Below are 13,721 nucleotides of genomic sequence, written 5' to 3'. Positions count from 1 at the left end.
TTAAATCTGTGTAAAGTTATGGGACGGAGGGTTTAGCTTTATTTGACTATGCAGGAAATAGCATTTATGTAAGTAAATATGTATTTTCATAATAATGGTGGAACCATTTCTGTACTTGACGATAAACTATTCTGTCTTGATGCAAAATAGTCCCAACTGCCAAGGCTTGCAGCCTCTAGAGCTTTGTGCGAAGCTGAATGAACCACTCGTATGTTTTTGTGCCAGTAAAGATTAGAATATGTGAATTCATTTTGAGAACTGTGCATTTGTGTGCATAAATCCATAGCGCTGGGAAACTGCTCCTGGAAATATTACTGTAGATGGCAGATAGTTCTTTTATGATCATCTTTTATCAATGGACGGTTCCAGACAAAATTATTTCTAGTTGCCAGGTTTAGTAGCCCAATTTTTATTATTTATTTTTACGAGATACATAATCAGTTTGCAAAATACCTGGGAGGGAACCAGTTAAGCAGAATCTCATCAGGCTTGAACGTAAAGGGGTCTCTGCATACTTAGCCTAGCCAAGAGGAGCCACCTACCTGACTTTAGGTCAAGCTTACATAGTGAAATGTCAATATTACTACAATGATAAACACTGGTTCAGAATGAAAGAAGATATTGCAAGGACCACTTATGCTTAACAATGCTACCCAGACTCCTAAACCTAATGTTGCCATTAGTGGCTAAACATATATTTCAATAGTGGGGCCATATTCTATGACAGTTTAGGCATATTACTGGGCTGTTAGGTCCATTGACACACCATTGATAAGAAGCCTATATTTCACCCAGCAACATGCTTTGAGGGAACATTTTGATCCCAAAGTGGAAGTCAGTTTTTGTTTAGAAAGCGCTGACCTATTCCAAAGCAATTTATGTATGTATATGTATGTATATCTTTATTTATAAAGTGCTACTTATGTATGCAGTGCTGTACAGTAGAATTCATTAATACAGACAGGGGGTTAAAGATAATGGATAAATACAAAAGATAATGGATAAATACAAAGTACAACAATAAATACAAGGTGCAGTTGCAATAAGAGTCAGAAACACAAGATGAAGGAGGTCCCTGCCCCGTAGAGCTTACAATCTATATGGGAGGGGTAACTAACAGACACAAATGGGCAAATGTAAGTGCTATAGGTCACAGTGGGTGACATTACAGTATAAGTGCCAGTTTCCAGATCAGGTGCTGGGTGAGTGCTCCAAAAGGTAGTCTATGGAGTGCTCCAAAAGGTAGTCTATTTATGGAGATTAAAGATTGCTCACCATTAACACCACTCCACTTTCAATTTATGTTCCATGTAACACACATAGTTTTATCAGGAGCACTAGTAAGCTGTGGCTGATCTCTCTTTGCTCTCTCAGTAGGCTGCTTTCTGCTCTCAGTAGGGGATTTTCCAGTCAGGACAGACAGGCAGCCAAAAAAACAAATTCACACACAACTGGTACTGAGCATACTTTCTCTCTCCTGCTTCATTTGCTTATTATTTATACCATTGGCTGGCAAGATTCAGCCAATCGGATCAGTGAAATGCAAATGAAGAAGTAGAGGGAAGGCATTCTCAGTAAAGTCAGTGATCCCTTTAGAAGACAGGAGGAAATGGCAGAGGAGAAAGCACTGATCATGATGTCCTCTATTAACTCCCTTGCTCCACAGTACATTTCTCTTGTCATTTGTCAGTTCTGTTCTCTCCCATACCAAACAAAATAGCTATAGTACCTTCATGGACATCCATTATTTGTGTTGTCCATACTCTGTTCTCTTCTACACCCCTCATCAAAAGAATGACTCCCCAAAACAAGTATATACAACGAACCTAAACCTGCACTCACTCAGCTCTCCAATGGAAATTCACTGCTCGGTGCACAATGCTAGAGAGGGATCGGCACCCTCCCCACAGACTCCAAACAAGCAAGCAGCAACGGCACTCAAGAGCTACATACGGGACTTGCCCTTAAAATATCCTTTATTGCGGAAATGCAACGTTTCAAGGCTAAGACAGCATACAAGCTTGACAAAGGGGCTGTCTTAGCCTCGAAACGTTGCATTTCCGCAATAAAGGATATTTTAAGGGCAAGTCCCGTATGTAGCTCTTGAGTGCCGTTGCTGCTTGCTTGTTTGTCCCCATAACAAGTATCCATAAAATAATCTCCATCCCTAAAAACATCAGTTGTCTCCATCTAAAGAGTAGGTTTAATTATTCCTGATGTAGGAAGTTCTTATCTTATGTTTTCCACAGGCAGTTAGTGGTTGATTTGCTCCTGTTTCCCATTATAAGTTCTATTTGAGAGTCTGTTTCTGAGAGTAATACCAAAAACCTGGTATCTTCAGTGAAGCATTTCTTTAGGTTGAGAGGGCCCGTCAGTCAGATCTTTGTCATGGGCCCATTGTTACCCAAACTGGCCCTATCCCAAACCCTGGTATGAAATGGCCACTTAGCCATTATTAATTTTCCTTAGTGTAATGGAAAAAATGAGTGGTAACTCATTTTCCGCTTGCTATGGTTAGCCAGCTTCTTTAGAGCTGTTTCTGACTTGGCTCCCTTACTTGAAGACTTTCCATTCCTTAACTTTGCTCATAGCCTTTACAGAGAAACCCCTGAGCAATTTCACTAAGCCCAGTTCATCACCGTATTGTACTGCATGGTGGTCCATTAGTACACATTCCAAGTGATCCTCTAGTTCCGTGGAAATGAGTTTGTGAAGGTTCCATTGTATCCTTTTACAGATTTAACCTCTTTTGTTTTAGCAGATATTTTTTAGGAAGGCAGTTGTTCGTGCTTCTCTCAGTATGGTGAATGTGATATTGCGTTTTTAGCATTGGCTGCACACTGGCACTGCAAATACTTGTCATTTTATTGTGAAATAAAGCAGTACGAGAACATTGCTTTCTAACTGCATCTTTTACAAATACATTTGCTTGTTGTTATTGTCAGACTATAGCGCCTAATGGAAAATCACTACACACCCCGCTAAAAAAAGACATTAGTGATCTCAGTTTCTGGAGTGTTATTTTGTTGTTCCAACCCATTAGCACCAAGATAAAATAGGCTGAGCAAATCATGGGGTATTTTTACAGTGAGCTTTACTAATCCGTGTGCTCAAGGCCTTTTGGACAGCAAATCAATGTATGCCTCAGTACTCTTCTTTATACTGGGACGTTTTTTGGCAGGGGGATAAACTCTTTCATAGGAATACTTTGCAAAAATCAGCAATGAAATATATTAGATTAGTGTTATATGACATCTGGTTAAAGGGGACCTGTCACACAAACATAAAAAGCTGTATAATAAAAGCCTTTTTTAGATTAAACATGACACTAAAATTATTTTTTTTCTTATTAAATCATTCCAACCTGTTCTAAAGGTATTTAAAAATTTCAGTTGTCGATCATATATAGCCTTTCCCGCCTCTGTGCCTCAGGAATAGAGGCAGAGCAGGCAATTACTTTCACTTTCCATTCTGTACTTTCTAGATAACACTGTACTACTCAGATTCCTTATCCCTCTTCACAGCCTATTATTATGTATACTGGGCATGGCCATAAGGTCCCTCATTTTGGCGCATACACAAGATTTTTGGGTGATACAGAAAATGCAAGTCCTAATAAGTGTCCACAAAATGGCTGCTGCCTGCTTGCTGTGGGAATTGCAAGACTGAAGGAACCAAAATGTATTTAATTTATATAGTGTAAGTGAAGCTTATTTTGCTCAGCTAACACGGGTGTAATTTATAATGTTAGATTAGGTATATAACCCTGTTAAAGAAGACTTTATAGATACAGATGGAGCAGACCTCCTTTGAATAGAAGTAGCAATGACCTAAAAGGAAAGGGCTGGATGGAGGTTAAGGCTACTGCAAAACAAGCTACAGGTATAGGACCCGTTATCCAGAATGCTCGGGACCAAGGGTATTCCGGATAAGGGGTCTTTCCGTAATTTGGATCTCCATACATTAAGTCTAATAAAAAATCAATAAAACATTAATTAAACCCGATTGTTTTGCCTCCAATAATGATTATATCTAAGTTGGAATCAATTACAAGGCACTGTTTTATTATTACAGAGAAAAAGGAAATCATTTCTAAAATTCTGAATTATTTGATTAAAATGGAGTCTATGGGAGACAGGCTTTCCGTAATTCAGAGCCTTCTGGATAACAAGTTTCCGGATAAGGGATCCCATACCTGTACTTTCTCCTTGACATGTAAATGTAGGCCTTTTTTTCTGTTGTCACCTAACTGTGACCAAATAAGTGCATTACATTTCATGGGACATGTATAGTGCAGGTATGAGATCCATTATCCAGAAACCTATAATCCAGAAAGTTCCAAATTACAGGAAGGCCATATCCCATAGACTCCATTTTAATCAAATAATTAATTTTTTTTTTTTTAAATAATTTTCTTTTCCCTGTAATAAAAAAACCAGCACCTTGTACTTGATCCCAACTAAGATATAATTACCCCTTATTGGAGGCAAAAAAATCCTATTGGGTTTAATTAACATTTAAAATGTTTTTCAGTAAACTTAAGGTATGGAGATCCAAATTACAGAAAGACCACTTATTCGGAAAACCCTGTGTCCCAAGCATTCTGGATAACGGGTCCCATACCTGTACTACAAAGTGACTATGATCCCTGCTTTTAATTTCTCCTCTAACTTGCTCTATTTAAACTGCAGCTCAGAAAGAACCGTGAAGGGTACCATGGCTGGGCGCTTTTATTCATCTCTCCCGGATGGTTCTGATTCTGAATTCATCAGCTGCTAAATTAAAATGAACAATAACCGTGTATCATTACGACATTTTATTATCATTGCTGGATTTATATTTTCTCATTTACCTTCAGGTTGTTGGATGTAATGCCTTTCATCATATTCACTGCATACTGAGCACAACATAAAGCTGTTAGAAAAATTAAAGGCAGTGTGATAATTTGGCAAGGAAATCAAGGCTGAACTTGGGCCAGTGCTCTTTCATATGCCGGGGATGTATTTGTTAACTCCTCGTCCTTCACTGCGACTTTTAAAACTACGTAGGAGTTGTTTGACCTATAAGTATCCGTGGAACACATTATACTGCTTTCCCCACGATTGTAGATGGAAAAATGTGAAGGTTTTTAAGCTCAGCTTGTTCAGGCTAATGTTTAGTGTTGTGCTGTTGTTGGCAATGTGAGTGGTCTGTCATTTCTGGGAGATGCTTTAAAGAAAAATATACAATTAAATTATTATTAGGGCCCAGGGGAGACCCATTGGGAGAGGACGGGTGCACCATACCAATGTGATTGTCATCCAATGGGATTTTATTAAGTTGCTTGATACCATGTTGATATCAGTCGGGCAGGCCCCATACACAACCCATTGATCTGCCCTCTTTACTGAGTGGTAAAATTCTCATAGCTACAGTTATTATGCACAGATGAGAAGTGGCGCTGGCTGAAGTAAAGGCGGCAGAGAGAAGTGCAGTTCTTTCTTTTATATTTAGGGCTCATTTATTCACCGCTGTTGATGGGGCCATCTGCCTAGTGCAGTTTTGACTAATGTATCAAAATAAGTGCACATGCGCTTACGTGTATATTGGACACACTTGCACTGAGCGCTGGATGGTGTCATATGTTTTAATGCCCATTAAGAGAGAGAAATGGTTATTTATTTCTTTCTACTAGCAATTATACCTCATTACAGGTTTTTTATTTTTGTTTGTTTTTGGGCAAGTTCCAATGAGATCGGTCCAGATCAGCCTGATGAAAGAACGTGGCCGGTTGATGATATCAGTGTGAAGATGGTTAGAGCTTATCTCTTTCATCTTGTCCCATTTCATTATCTTCTTTCTCTGTAGATTTCTGGCCCATAATTCCATGCTTTTCAGTGGTAAAGGTTAGGTCAGGTGCAACTCATAGGGAGCAGATAACCAGGCTGTTTCTGTGGGGGACACTGTATGGGGGGTACATCAAGTTGTTGCCAGAGGAATCTGTTTGGGGTAAATGTCTCAGGCTAATTTTGTAGGATGGAGTCAGATCGACAGAACACATGCTACAAGTCAGATGTAGTTGGATGGGTAAAATATAATGAGACTGATACAAAATCTGATGTGTAAACGACATGAAAGATTTGCCATTCGATGCGACGCGCCTGTCTGAAGGGAACACAGCATGCTGCATCTTCATCTGATGGTGTCTGACAGACTTTGTTTTCTTATTGAAATACATTGACTGTTGGATGGAGATTTGGGAACAAGGTATTTGAAATAAAATTTGTCTCTTCTTTGCAGGTTTTAGAAGTTGTGCGATCAAACTATGACACTCTAACGCTGAAACTGCAGGATGGCCTGGACCAGTATGAGCGATATTCCGAGCAACACAAGGAAGCTGCTTTCTTCAAAGAACTGGTGAGCTCTCTATTATCTTTATTGGAAAAGTATCTACTTTCCGGCAGTCGTAGAAACCCCTAGAATAAAAATCATAATGTAATTAGCATGGGAAGGGACTTATTTATATAACTGCTTTATCTGTGAGACACAAGTCACTCCCCAGCAGAAAGGTCCTATGGATGCAAATAAGTATTTTGGGAAACCACTAAATTATTTATTGTCTTTCGAGCGCCATGCTGATTCTAAACAAGGTATTTAGTATGAAATCCAGTGTTAGAGGCAGCAGGTCCCATCATTTCTAAGACAGATGCCAATTAATTATGCAAGAAGTGTCCACTCACATATATAAACTGTAGATCTTAAGATCCCAATATCCTTGGATATTCTGCTTGTTCAGATATCACCCAAGCCCCTCTTAAAGGCATTAATAGACTCTGCTGTAAGAGCATCACAGGAAAGGGCATTCCTCAAATGTTTTCCGTTAACTGAATCCAGGGGTGTACAGACATTGTCACCCTGTGATCTACTCCCACCACATGGCCTTCATCATGAGATCTACCTTAATAAAAATACTGTGACATCTATCATTTGGTGAAAGCCACAAGAAAAGGTATCACTCTTGATGTGTAATACCCAAATACACATAGCGATATATAAATGCAGTGCCAAAATCACATTTAATGCCCACATTATACAAGTACCAACATAGCAGTATATAAATAAAGTGCCAACTTCAAGTTTAACAGGAAAAGGTTTGCAGTACTTTTTACTTCCCTTCATCACAGCCTCCTTTGTAGTTTTCACACAGAAACATATATAAAGTGGGAACAACTTTATACAGTATCCAGGCAGGGACAGTCTTCTATGCTGGGATGAAACTACAATGACGGATAGCATGAGCGGTCTCACTGAAAAGCCTCCAGTATGTTGGGGGAAAAAGAAGCGGTGGGATGTCATCCTGCTGTATTCTGCCTTGTGGTCTAACAGAAACTTTAAATTGATCTACTGGTAGACTGTGACCTACTGTGGTTTCCTTGGCATTTCTTGCACCGCTCTGCAAGTGCATGTGTCCAACTTCAGTAGGCGCAGGGCGTCTGCACAACCTGGCACAATATAGTGATTGGCACTAGCCTGTGTTTTTTTTTTGAAGAGGAGAAGAGCGGCCAGGGAAGGGTGTAAGTGACTATAATCCCTGTGCGGGGTGGCACTGGCAAGCGATTCTTTAGGTTCTCCTTTAAACTCACAGAAAATAAGCAGAATGTGCAACATGTATACATTTGTTTTCTTAGGCTCGATCCATCAGCGTCAACGTTCGGAAGAATCTGGCCTTCAACACACTGAGTCAGGAGATTCTACTGAAAGAGTTCTCTACCATCTCATGAAAGTGGCATCTGTCTACAGCACATTCACTAACCTCAGAAATCCCTCAAGGAGAACCTTCTATCTCTCTGCAGGGAGCCATAACTTCTCCCATAACTTACCCATAACCTCCTTCTCAAGACAAATAAATGCCCTTGCACCTGAGAAGATCCTGACATGGCCGTACATTGGCGGCGAGCGCCCAGCGCGTCTTCTTGTTTCGCCTGATGAACAAGATAATTCAGTTTGCCAAGAATCGCATTTCTGTCCAAATACAGTGACATGAATTGGGCAAGTGTGGAGACTGTTGAATATTTGCAAATGGACTGTTAATATTTGCTTCTCTATTGTTGTGCTGTAAGTAGATTGTGATTCGCAGTGAGCAAGGCATTATTCTCTCTTAAGGTGTATTTAACTTTTTTTTGTTTTTTTCTTTTTTTTTTTAAAGTGTGATGCCTTTAAATATGCCCAGTTCCTTATCATTAGGTTTAAATAGACCCTAGTATTAATATATTAGTGCTGAATATTTTAAACTTCCGTGTCATAATAATCTTATTCTCTTAATTTAAAGCTTTTCCTAGACATAAGGTACGGAACAGTGAGAGGGCATATTTGTAGTTTATCATTGCTTTCTGAAAGGCAGAGCATTACTTTTGCCTAAGGCTTATGGCACATGGGACATTTTGCCGACCACTGCTGGCCAGATTAGAACAGGGGGGGTCAAAACATCATCCTGTTACCACCCCTTGTGCATTAGCCTGTGCAGTTCTTGGCATTTGCTAACATGAGAAGCAGTGCCTGATTTAGCCATAAAGCAGTGGTGGGCCAAACACCCTATATAGCAGTGGCCTAAACCCTTTGAATCTATAGCTTTTATTCCTGGGATACAAAAGAATACAGTGCCGTGGGTAATCACACGATCAGGATTCTATGAGACTGCTCCTTCTAAGAGCACTTTCTGATTGAACCCTTTACTTCTTGTACAATGTAAAATCTACAGGGCTGATATAAAGGTACCTTTGTGCCCACACTGTAGATTTTATGTTTTAGAGCTGCCCCACCTCATGTTTAGGGTTGCCACCCTGCTGGTATTTGACAAGCCCAGACTGTAAATAACCAGCTAGGGCCGGGGCAATTTGTAATACCCTATAAATCCCTCCCTTCCCTGACCATCTCCACTGCCAGATTTTCCCTTATAAGGTTCATCCTATCTATGCCCAACCCATTTTCACACTTGCTCTGCCCATTTCCCCGCCCCGTATGACATCACCTCCTATTCTTCATCTGAAGGCTGGTGTTTCATTACAAAAAAGGTGGCAACCCTACTCATATTTACTGCCAACCAAAAGGTACCAGGGTCAAAAGGGTTCAACGACAAACATTTTTGCTTAGACGACTGTTAACTTGTTGCTAAATTCTTCCAGTCTTTTCTCTGTAGTCATGATACCTCTCCACTGAGGGCGCAACTCCTGGGCAATCAGATTGGCCGGCTCCAACATTTTCTCATAAAATTCAACAACTCACAACCAAAATAATATCTGGCCTGATGGTGCTGCTCTTCATTGTGTTTAGAGAGTGCAGCTGGGCCACGACTCTCTGCTAAATTACTATTTAGTTTGCTGATCAAACAGTAAAATCACTGCAATTCACACTCAGGTCAGATTGATGCCACCAGTCTATATGGGCTTAACTCTAGCTTTTTAAAATAAATACATGAACAGATTATAGCAAAATAGAAAACTATTAAATGTTATTTAAAATTTGATGCACTGACATTATCCTATTCTCTTTCTAAATGGGTGCTATAGTGGCAGAATAACTACCATTCCATTCTGTATATGCAGTTTGCTAATTCTTACCTGCCTGCCCTCTGAAACTTATACAAGATTAGAGACCTGTTAAAGGGGCAGAAACCCTTGCAGTAAGTTAGGTTTGTTGGCTTGGAGCATAATATAGGTTTTCACAATCTTTGCTTATGATACTTGATATCAGATGTAGCGCCTATTTACTTCAATGGGAACCCCACAGAAGTACAGGTACAAGCAACTTCCCTCCCCAAATCACCAGGGCATTTTCAAGCAGAATATCGCTCCCCCCCCCTCCCCATAGCTCACATTGCAGTCAGTGGAGGCAGAACAAGGGGTTCCACTAGTGTTTTTCAACTGATGGAAAATCTGCCTCGTGACATTAGTCTATGGCTTTTCTTGGTAAGAAATGTGCCTTTTCCTAACCCATTGTACCATTACATTTTCAGATATACACTGTAAGTTAGAGCACCCTATGAAATAACTAATAGGGCCCCAATTTTTTATTTTGCAGAAATGGAGCCAAGTTGCAGCCATTGTGGCATTGTGGGGCAGTTTTGTTGTTATTTCTCCCCTATAATTAAAGCCGCGCCCAACTATTTTCTTTTTTGGATCATACTGTTAATAAAAGTGGAATTGGAACATTTGCACAAATGCAAAAAAGGATTTTCTTTTACCAAGTTTAATTTCTTCTGCCTCTTATATTAAACCAGAGAGCTACTCCACTTTTGTCTTCTGTGTCTATAAAATGATTTGCGTTGAATTTCCAAACTATTAAATATAACTTTTTTTCACAATCTGTGTTCCTTATGTTAATATTGTCTTTGTTTCTCCTTCCAGAGAGACACAAGGGCTTATTTACTACCCGTGGGGCAGGGTGCAAAGTGCAAAAAACATTTCTTTCAAGTTTTGCACCCCCTATGGACCTGCACTTTACAGAAAAATACAGGGCTGCCTGTGTCCATTGGTGTAACTACCATACAGCAGACCCCACTGCCGCAGAGGGGCCCGAGGGACAGGAGTGTGGTAGTCTCCCTAATGCTACATCATTTCCTTTAACTTGGCATGGGGGGCCTGGGGCCTTCATGTTACTGGTGCCTGTTCGCGTTCGGCGGGTGGGTGGAGGGGGTTATATGGGTGTCACCCTGTCCTCCTACCCATTCAGATGCATGGGCTAGGGAGCGATGGGAGACTCATTAATGCAATTAGTAATTATGTCAGTAACTCCAAACGCAGACTATATATATATATATTTCCTATTTAAGCAGCAGCTTGGGCCTTGGAATGTGTATAGGCATATGGATTACCTGCCATTGCTTAATGTAATATATCCAATACCCAGATGTGCAGAATGAAACTACAGGTCCCAGATGGGAGGGGATATGGGGGTGGCAGTTTTAACCAGGAATGGGCTGGCCAGTAAGCCAAGGGAATAAACTAGCAACACAGACAGGTTTATGTGTTACAGTGGGGGAATGGATTACATGATAGGAGGAATTTGGGTCCAGACTAATACATATATAATATAATAATATATCCAATTCCCAGTGCCTTTTTTCAACTGAGAATCCAAGAGTATAATTTGATCCTATTAATAAAAACAGGTTTAATTCAATTCAGCAAACACCTAATGATGACTGGCCAGTCTATCACATATATCACGGCTGAACAAGTTTTTCATATTCAGGTTGTTTAATAAATAAGCAAACATTTTTTAAAATGCAAAAAAAAAAACTCTCCAATTCACAGACTCGAAAATTGCCAAATAAGCCCATTATTGTCATTTGCAAAAGTGCTAAGAGGAATTCTCTGAGAAATTGTTCTTTCATTTGGTTCTGTTTAAGTGATTTCATGTTTAGTAGGAGACAGACAAATACCTTGCGGGACTTCTTCATGAATAAGATGCAAAATGTGTGCAGTTAAATGCTATTCAGAAAGCCACAAGCACATAGGCACCTGTTGCACCTACACACGTAACTGACTTGTACCTAGCTTTTAAACATTTAGCCCTGCTTTCTGATTTCTCCTGTGTTCCTCTGTAGGGGAGGGCAGGCTGAAATGCAATTTATTCTTTCTTTTCTGCCCATGATAACACAGGTGCGCTGAACGCAGTGGAACACAAGTGTTTCCACCTTTTTTATTGGCCAATAACGTGAGGGGGTGGGAACAGAAATGGGCGGGGTTAAGAAGTTCTAAACTCCTGGGAAAGCCTGAAGGTGCTGCAGGGAAGAAGAGGTAATGGGAGAGGGAGAGATATTGGGGCGGGCTGAAGGCAGATCGGTAGTGGTTACCAGCAAGTATATAGCGGATACGTTTGTAATACCAGCCCCAGCCTGGCTAGGCCGGTGACATACCGGTTGGTGGCAACTCTAAATGAAACACCCATGTGTAAGAGCCCTTATACCGGCCATATATTAGATCCACATCCTGCATGGCTAATTAGCAGTTACATAGGGTTGAAAAAAGACCAGAGTCCATCAAGTTCAACCCTTCCAAGTAGATGCATGCTGCAGACTGAACTGCGTTATGTGCAGCCATGTGGCTGACATCTAAATGAATTGCTTACTAGCCATGGAGAACGTGAATTCATTATGTGGCTGGGGGGCTGTGGGGGGACGTGGCAACCCTACTTGTACCCAGTGTGGGTGTTGGTGCACAGGAACTGTTGCATTTCTTTCTCACTGTGCCCCTTTATGAACCATTGTGTCACTTACATTACAGCCTATCATATTCTCTGGTTTGAACAGTCAGTACTTTATTAGTAAATCCATAAGATTAGGCTCACATTAATAACACAGGATATTTGTCTTTTAATAATGCTGGTAAGATGTCAACTGCAACAAAACGGGGTAGTATTGACTAGTGGTTTATGTGTATCAGCAGAAGACAAATATTATCTCCTAAGGTTCACTTGAAGCTTGTCAAAGCCCTATTGATTTGTACTCGGTGCATCTCTGAGCCGGGACCAACATAGTTTCCAAAGTTTATTTACTTTATTTATTTATATTTATTATTCATTCTGGGACTCTGTTGCTGTAAGTGTAGTTGTAGAACCTTTGTAAGCACAGCAGGAACACTTTGAAGACACAAGTATTACAGCTAATGGAGCACAGACTCTGTCTATTGGCTTATTAATGTGTGTGTGACTCAATTAGAAGAGGGAAAGCCTTTGAGGCAATTGAGGTCTATGCACCTTATATAAAAAGTCTATTTAATGATGTACAAGTCTTGGTTTTATCCTGCACACTAAGAGCTAGGCACTCTTTCCCACTTTACACCTGGAGTGCTTATGCTTAGTTCCTTTTGGGCTAACTGAATAAACTGCATGAAAATTGAATCCAGCACAGTAAATTAAATTAGGAAGGCTCATTACAGTAAGATTTACTGCCTCAGCACTTTATTCTATAAGGGAAATGGACTGGCGCTATTGTTAGCTTGATAACCCTAAATGCTTTAGATGTTCTTGCATTTTGCTGTCTGTGTTTGAAGCTGGTGTTGGGGTTGGATAGGGAGGGCATCTGCCTTGCCCCATGGCCCACAACTAGATTTTTTGTCAGAAAATACAAAAGCTTAGCTTTCAGGCCTTTTATTCTTACTCTGGGCAGACTGTCCTGGGTTACACTTCCAGCCTCATATAGGCCAGGGCAAGCATTCCGTTTGGTGTTGGAAGAGGCCTATAAAATGTGGTGCAATTATACCCCATGTTGAAACAGTAGTTCTTACACAGTTAATAATAACAGTAACAGGCAAATACAGGCACCACAACAGATTCAATTCTACTTGATAGATACCAGCAACATGCAGTTGTTCTTTGGTTATTTAGGGTTCATTTGGAGGCGTTGGACATGATGGACTTTGGTCTATTTTCAACCTAACAACTATGTAAACAATGTTACTATGTATTAATCATACTTGGGCTCAAACAACAGACATTAGAGGGCACTACCTTACCAGAATTCCATGGAAAAACACTACCTTGAATCTGCACCCACAGTCACCACATTGGTGTATTAATCACCCAGGGTCCTTTCCACTCACTCTGTAGCCCTCACTATCTTATGTTCTCTAAGGACATGTCTGCTCTCTTAGCACTCTCACTCTTCTACCACCACAAAAACACTTCCTGGCAGGTAGGTGCCATTCCATAAGTAAAGCGAAAGTTCACCTTCAAATAAACTA

General features: G+C 40.3%; 1 protein-coding gene across 1 annotated transcript in view; it reads left to right on the top strand.

Moving 5' to 3' along the window:
* armh3 (armadillo like helical domain containing 3) overlaps window positions 1-10,339 on the top strand; it is a 98,509-nt gene extending 88,170 nt beyond the window's left edge. The window contains exons 25-26 of the mRNA XM_002940569.5: window positions 6,280-6,396; window positions 7,668-10,339. Coding sequence (XP_002940615.3) covers window positions 6,280-6,396; window positions 7,668-7,760 — 210 coding nt within the window. The 3' untranslated portion in view covers window positions 7,761-10,339. The remainder of the gene's footprint in view (window positions 1-6,279; window positions 6,397-7,667) is intronic.
* Window positions 10,340-13,721: the final 3,382 nt, after the last annotated feature.

This window comes from Xenopus tropicalis, chromosome 7 (genome assembly GCF_000004195.4).
Source record: "Xenopus tropicalis strain Nigerian chromosome 7, UCB_Xtro_10.0, whole genome shotgun sequence".
NCBI lineage: Eukaryota > Metazoa > Chordata > Amphibia > Anura > Pipidae > Xenopus > Xenopus tropicalis.
Note: the sequence above shows the minus strand (reverse complement) of the source record. Positions and strands in the feature narration are given on the sequence as shown.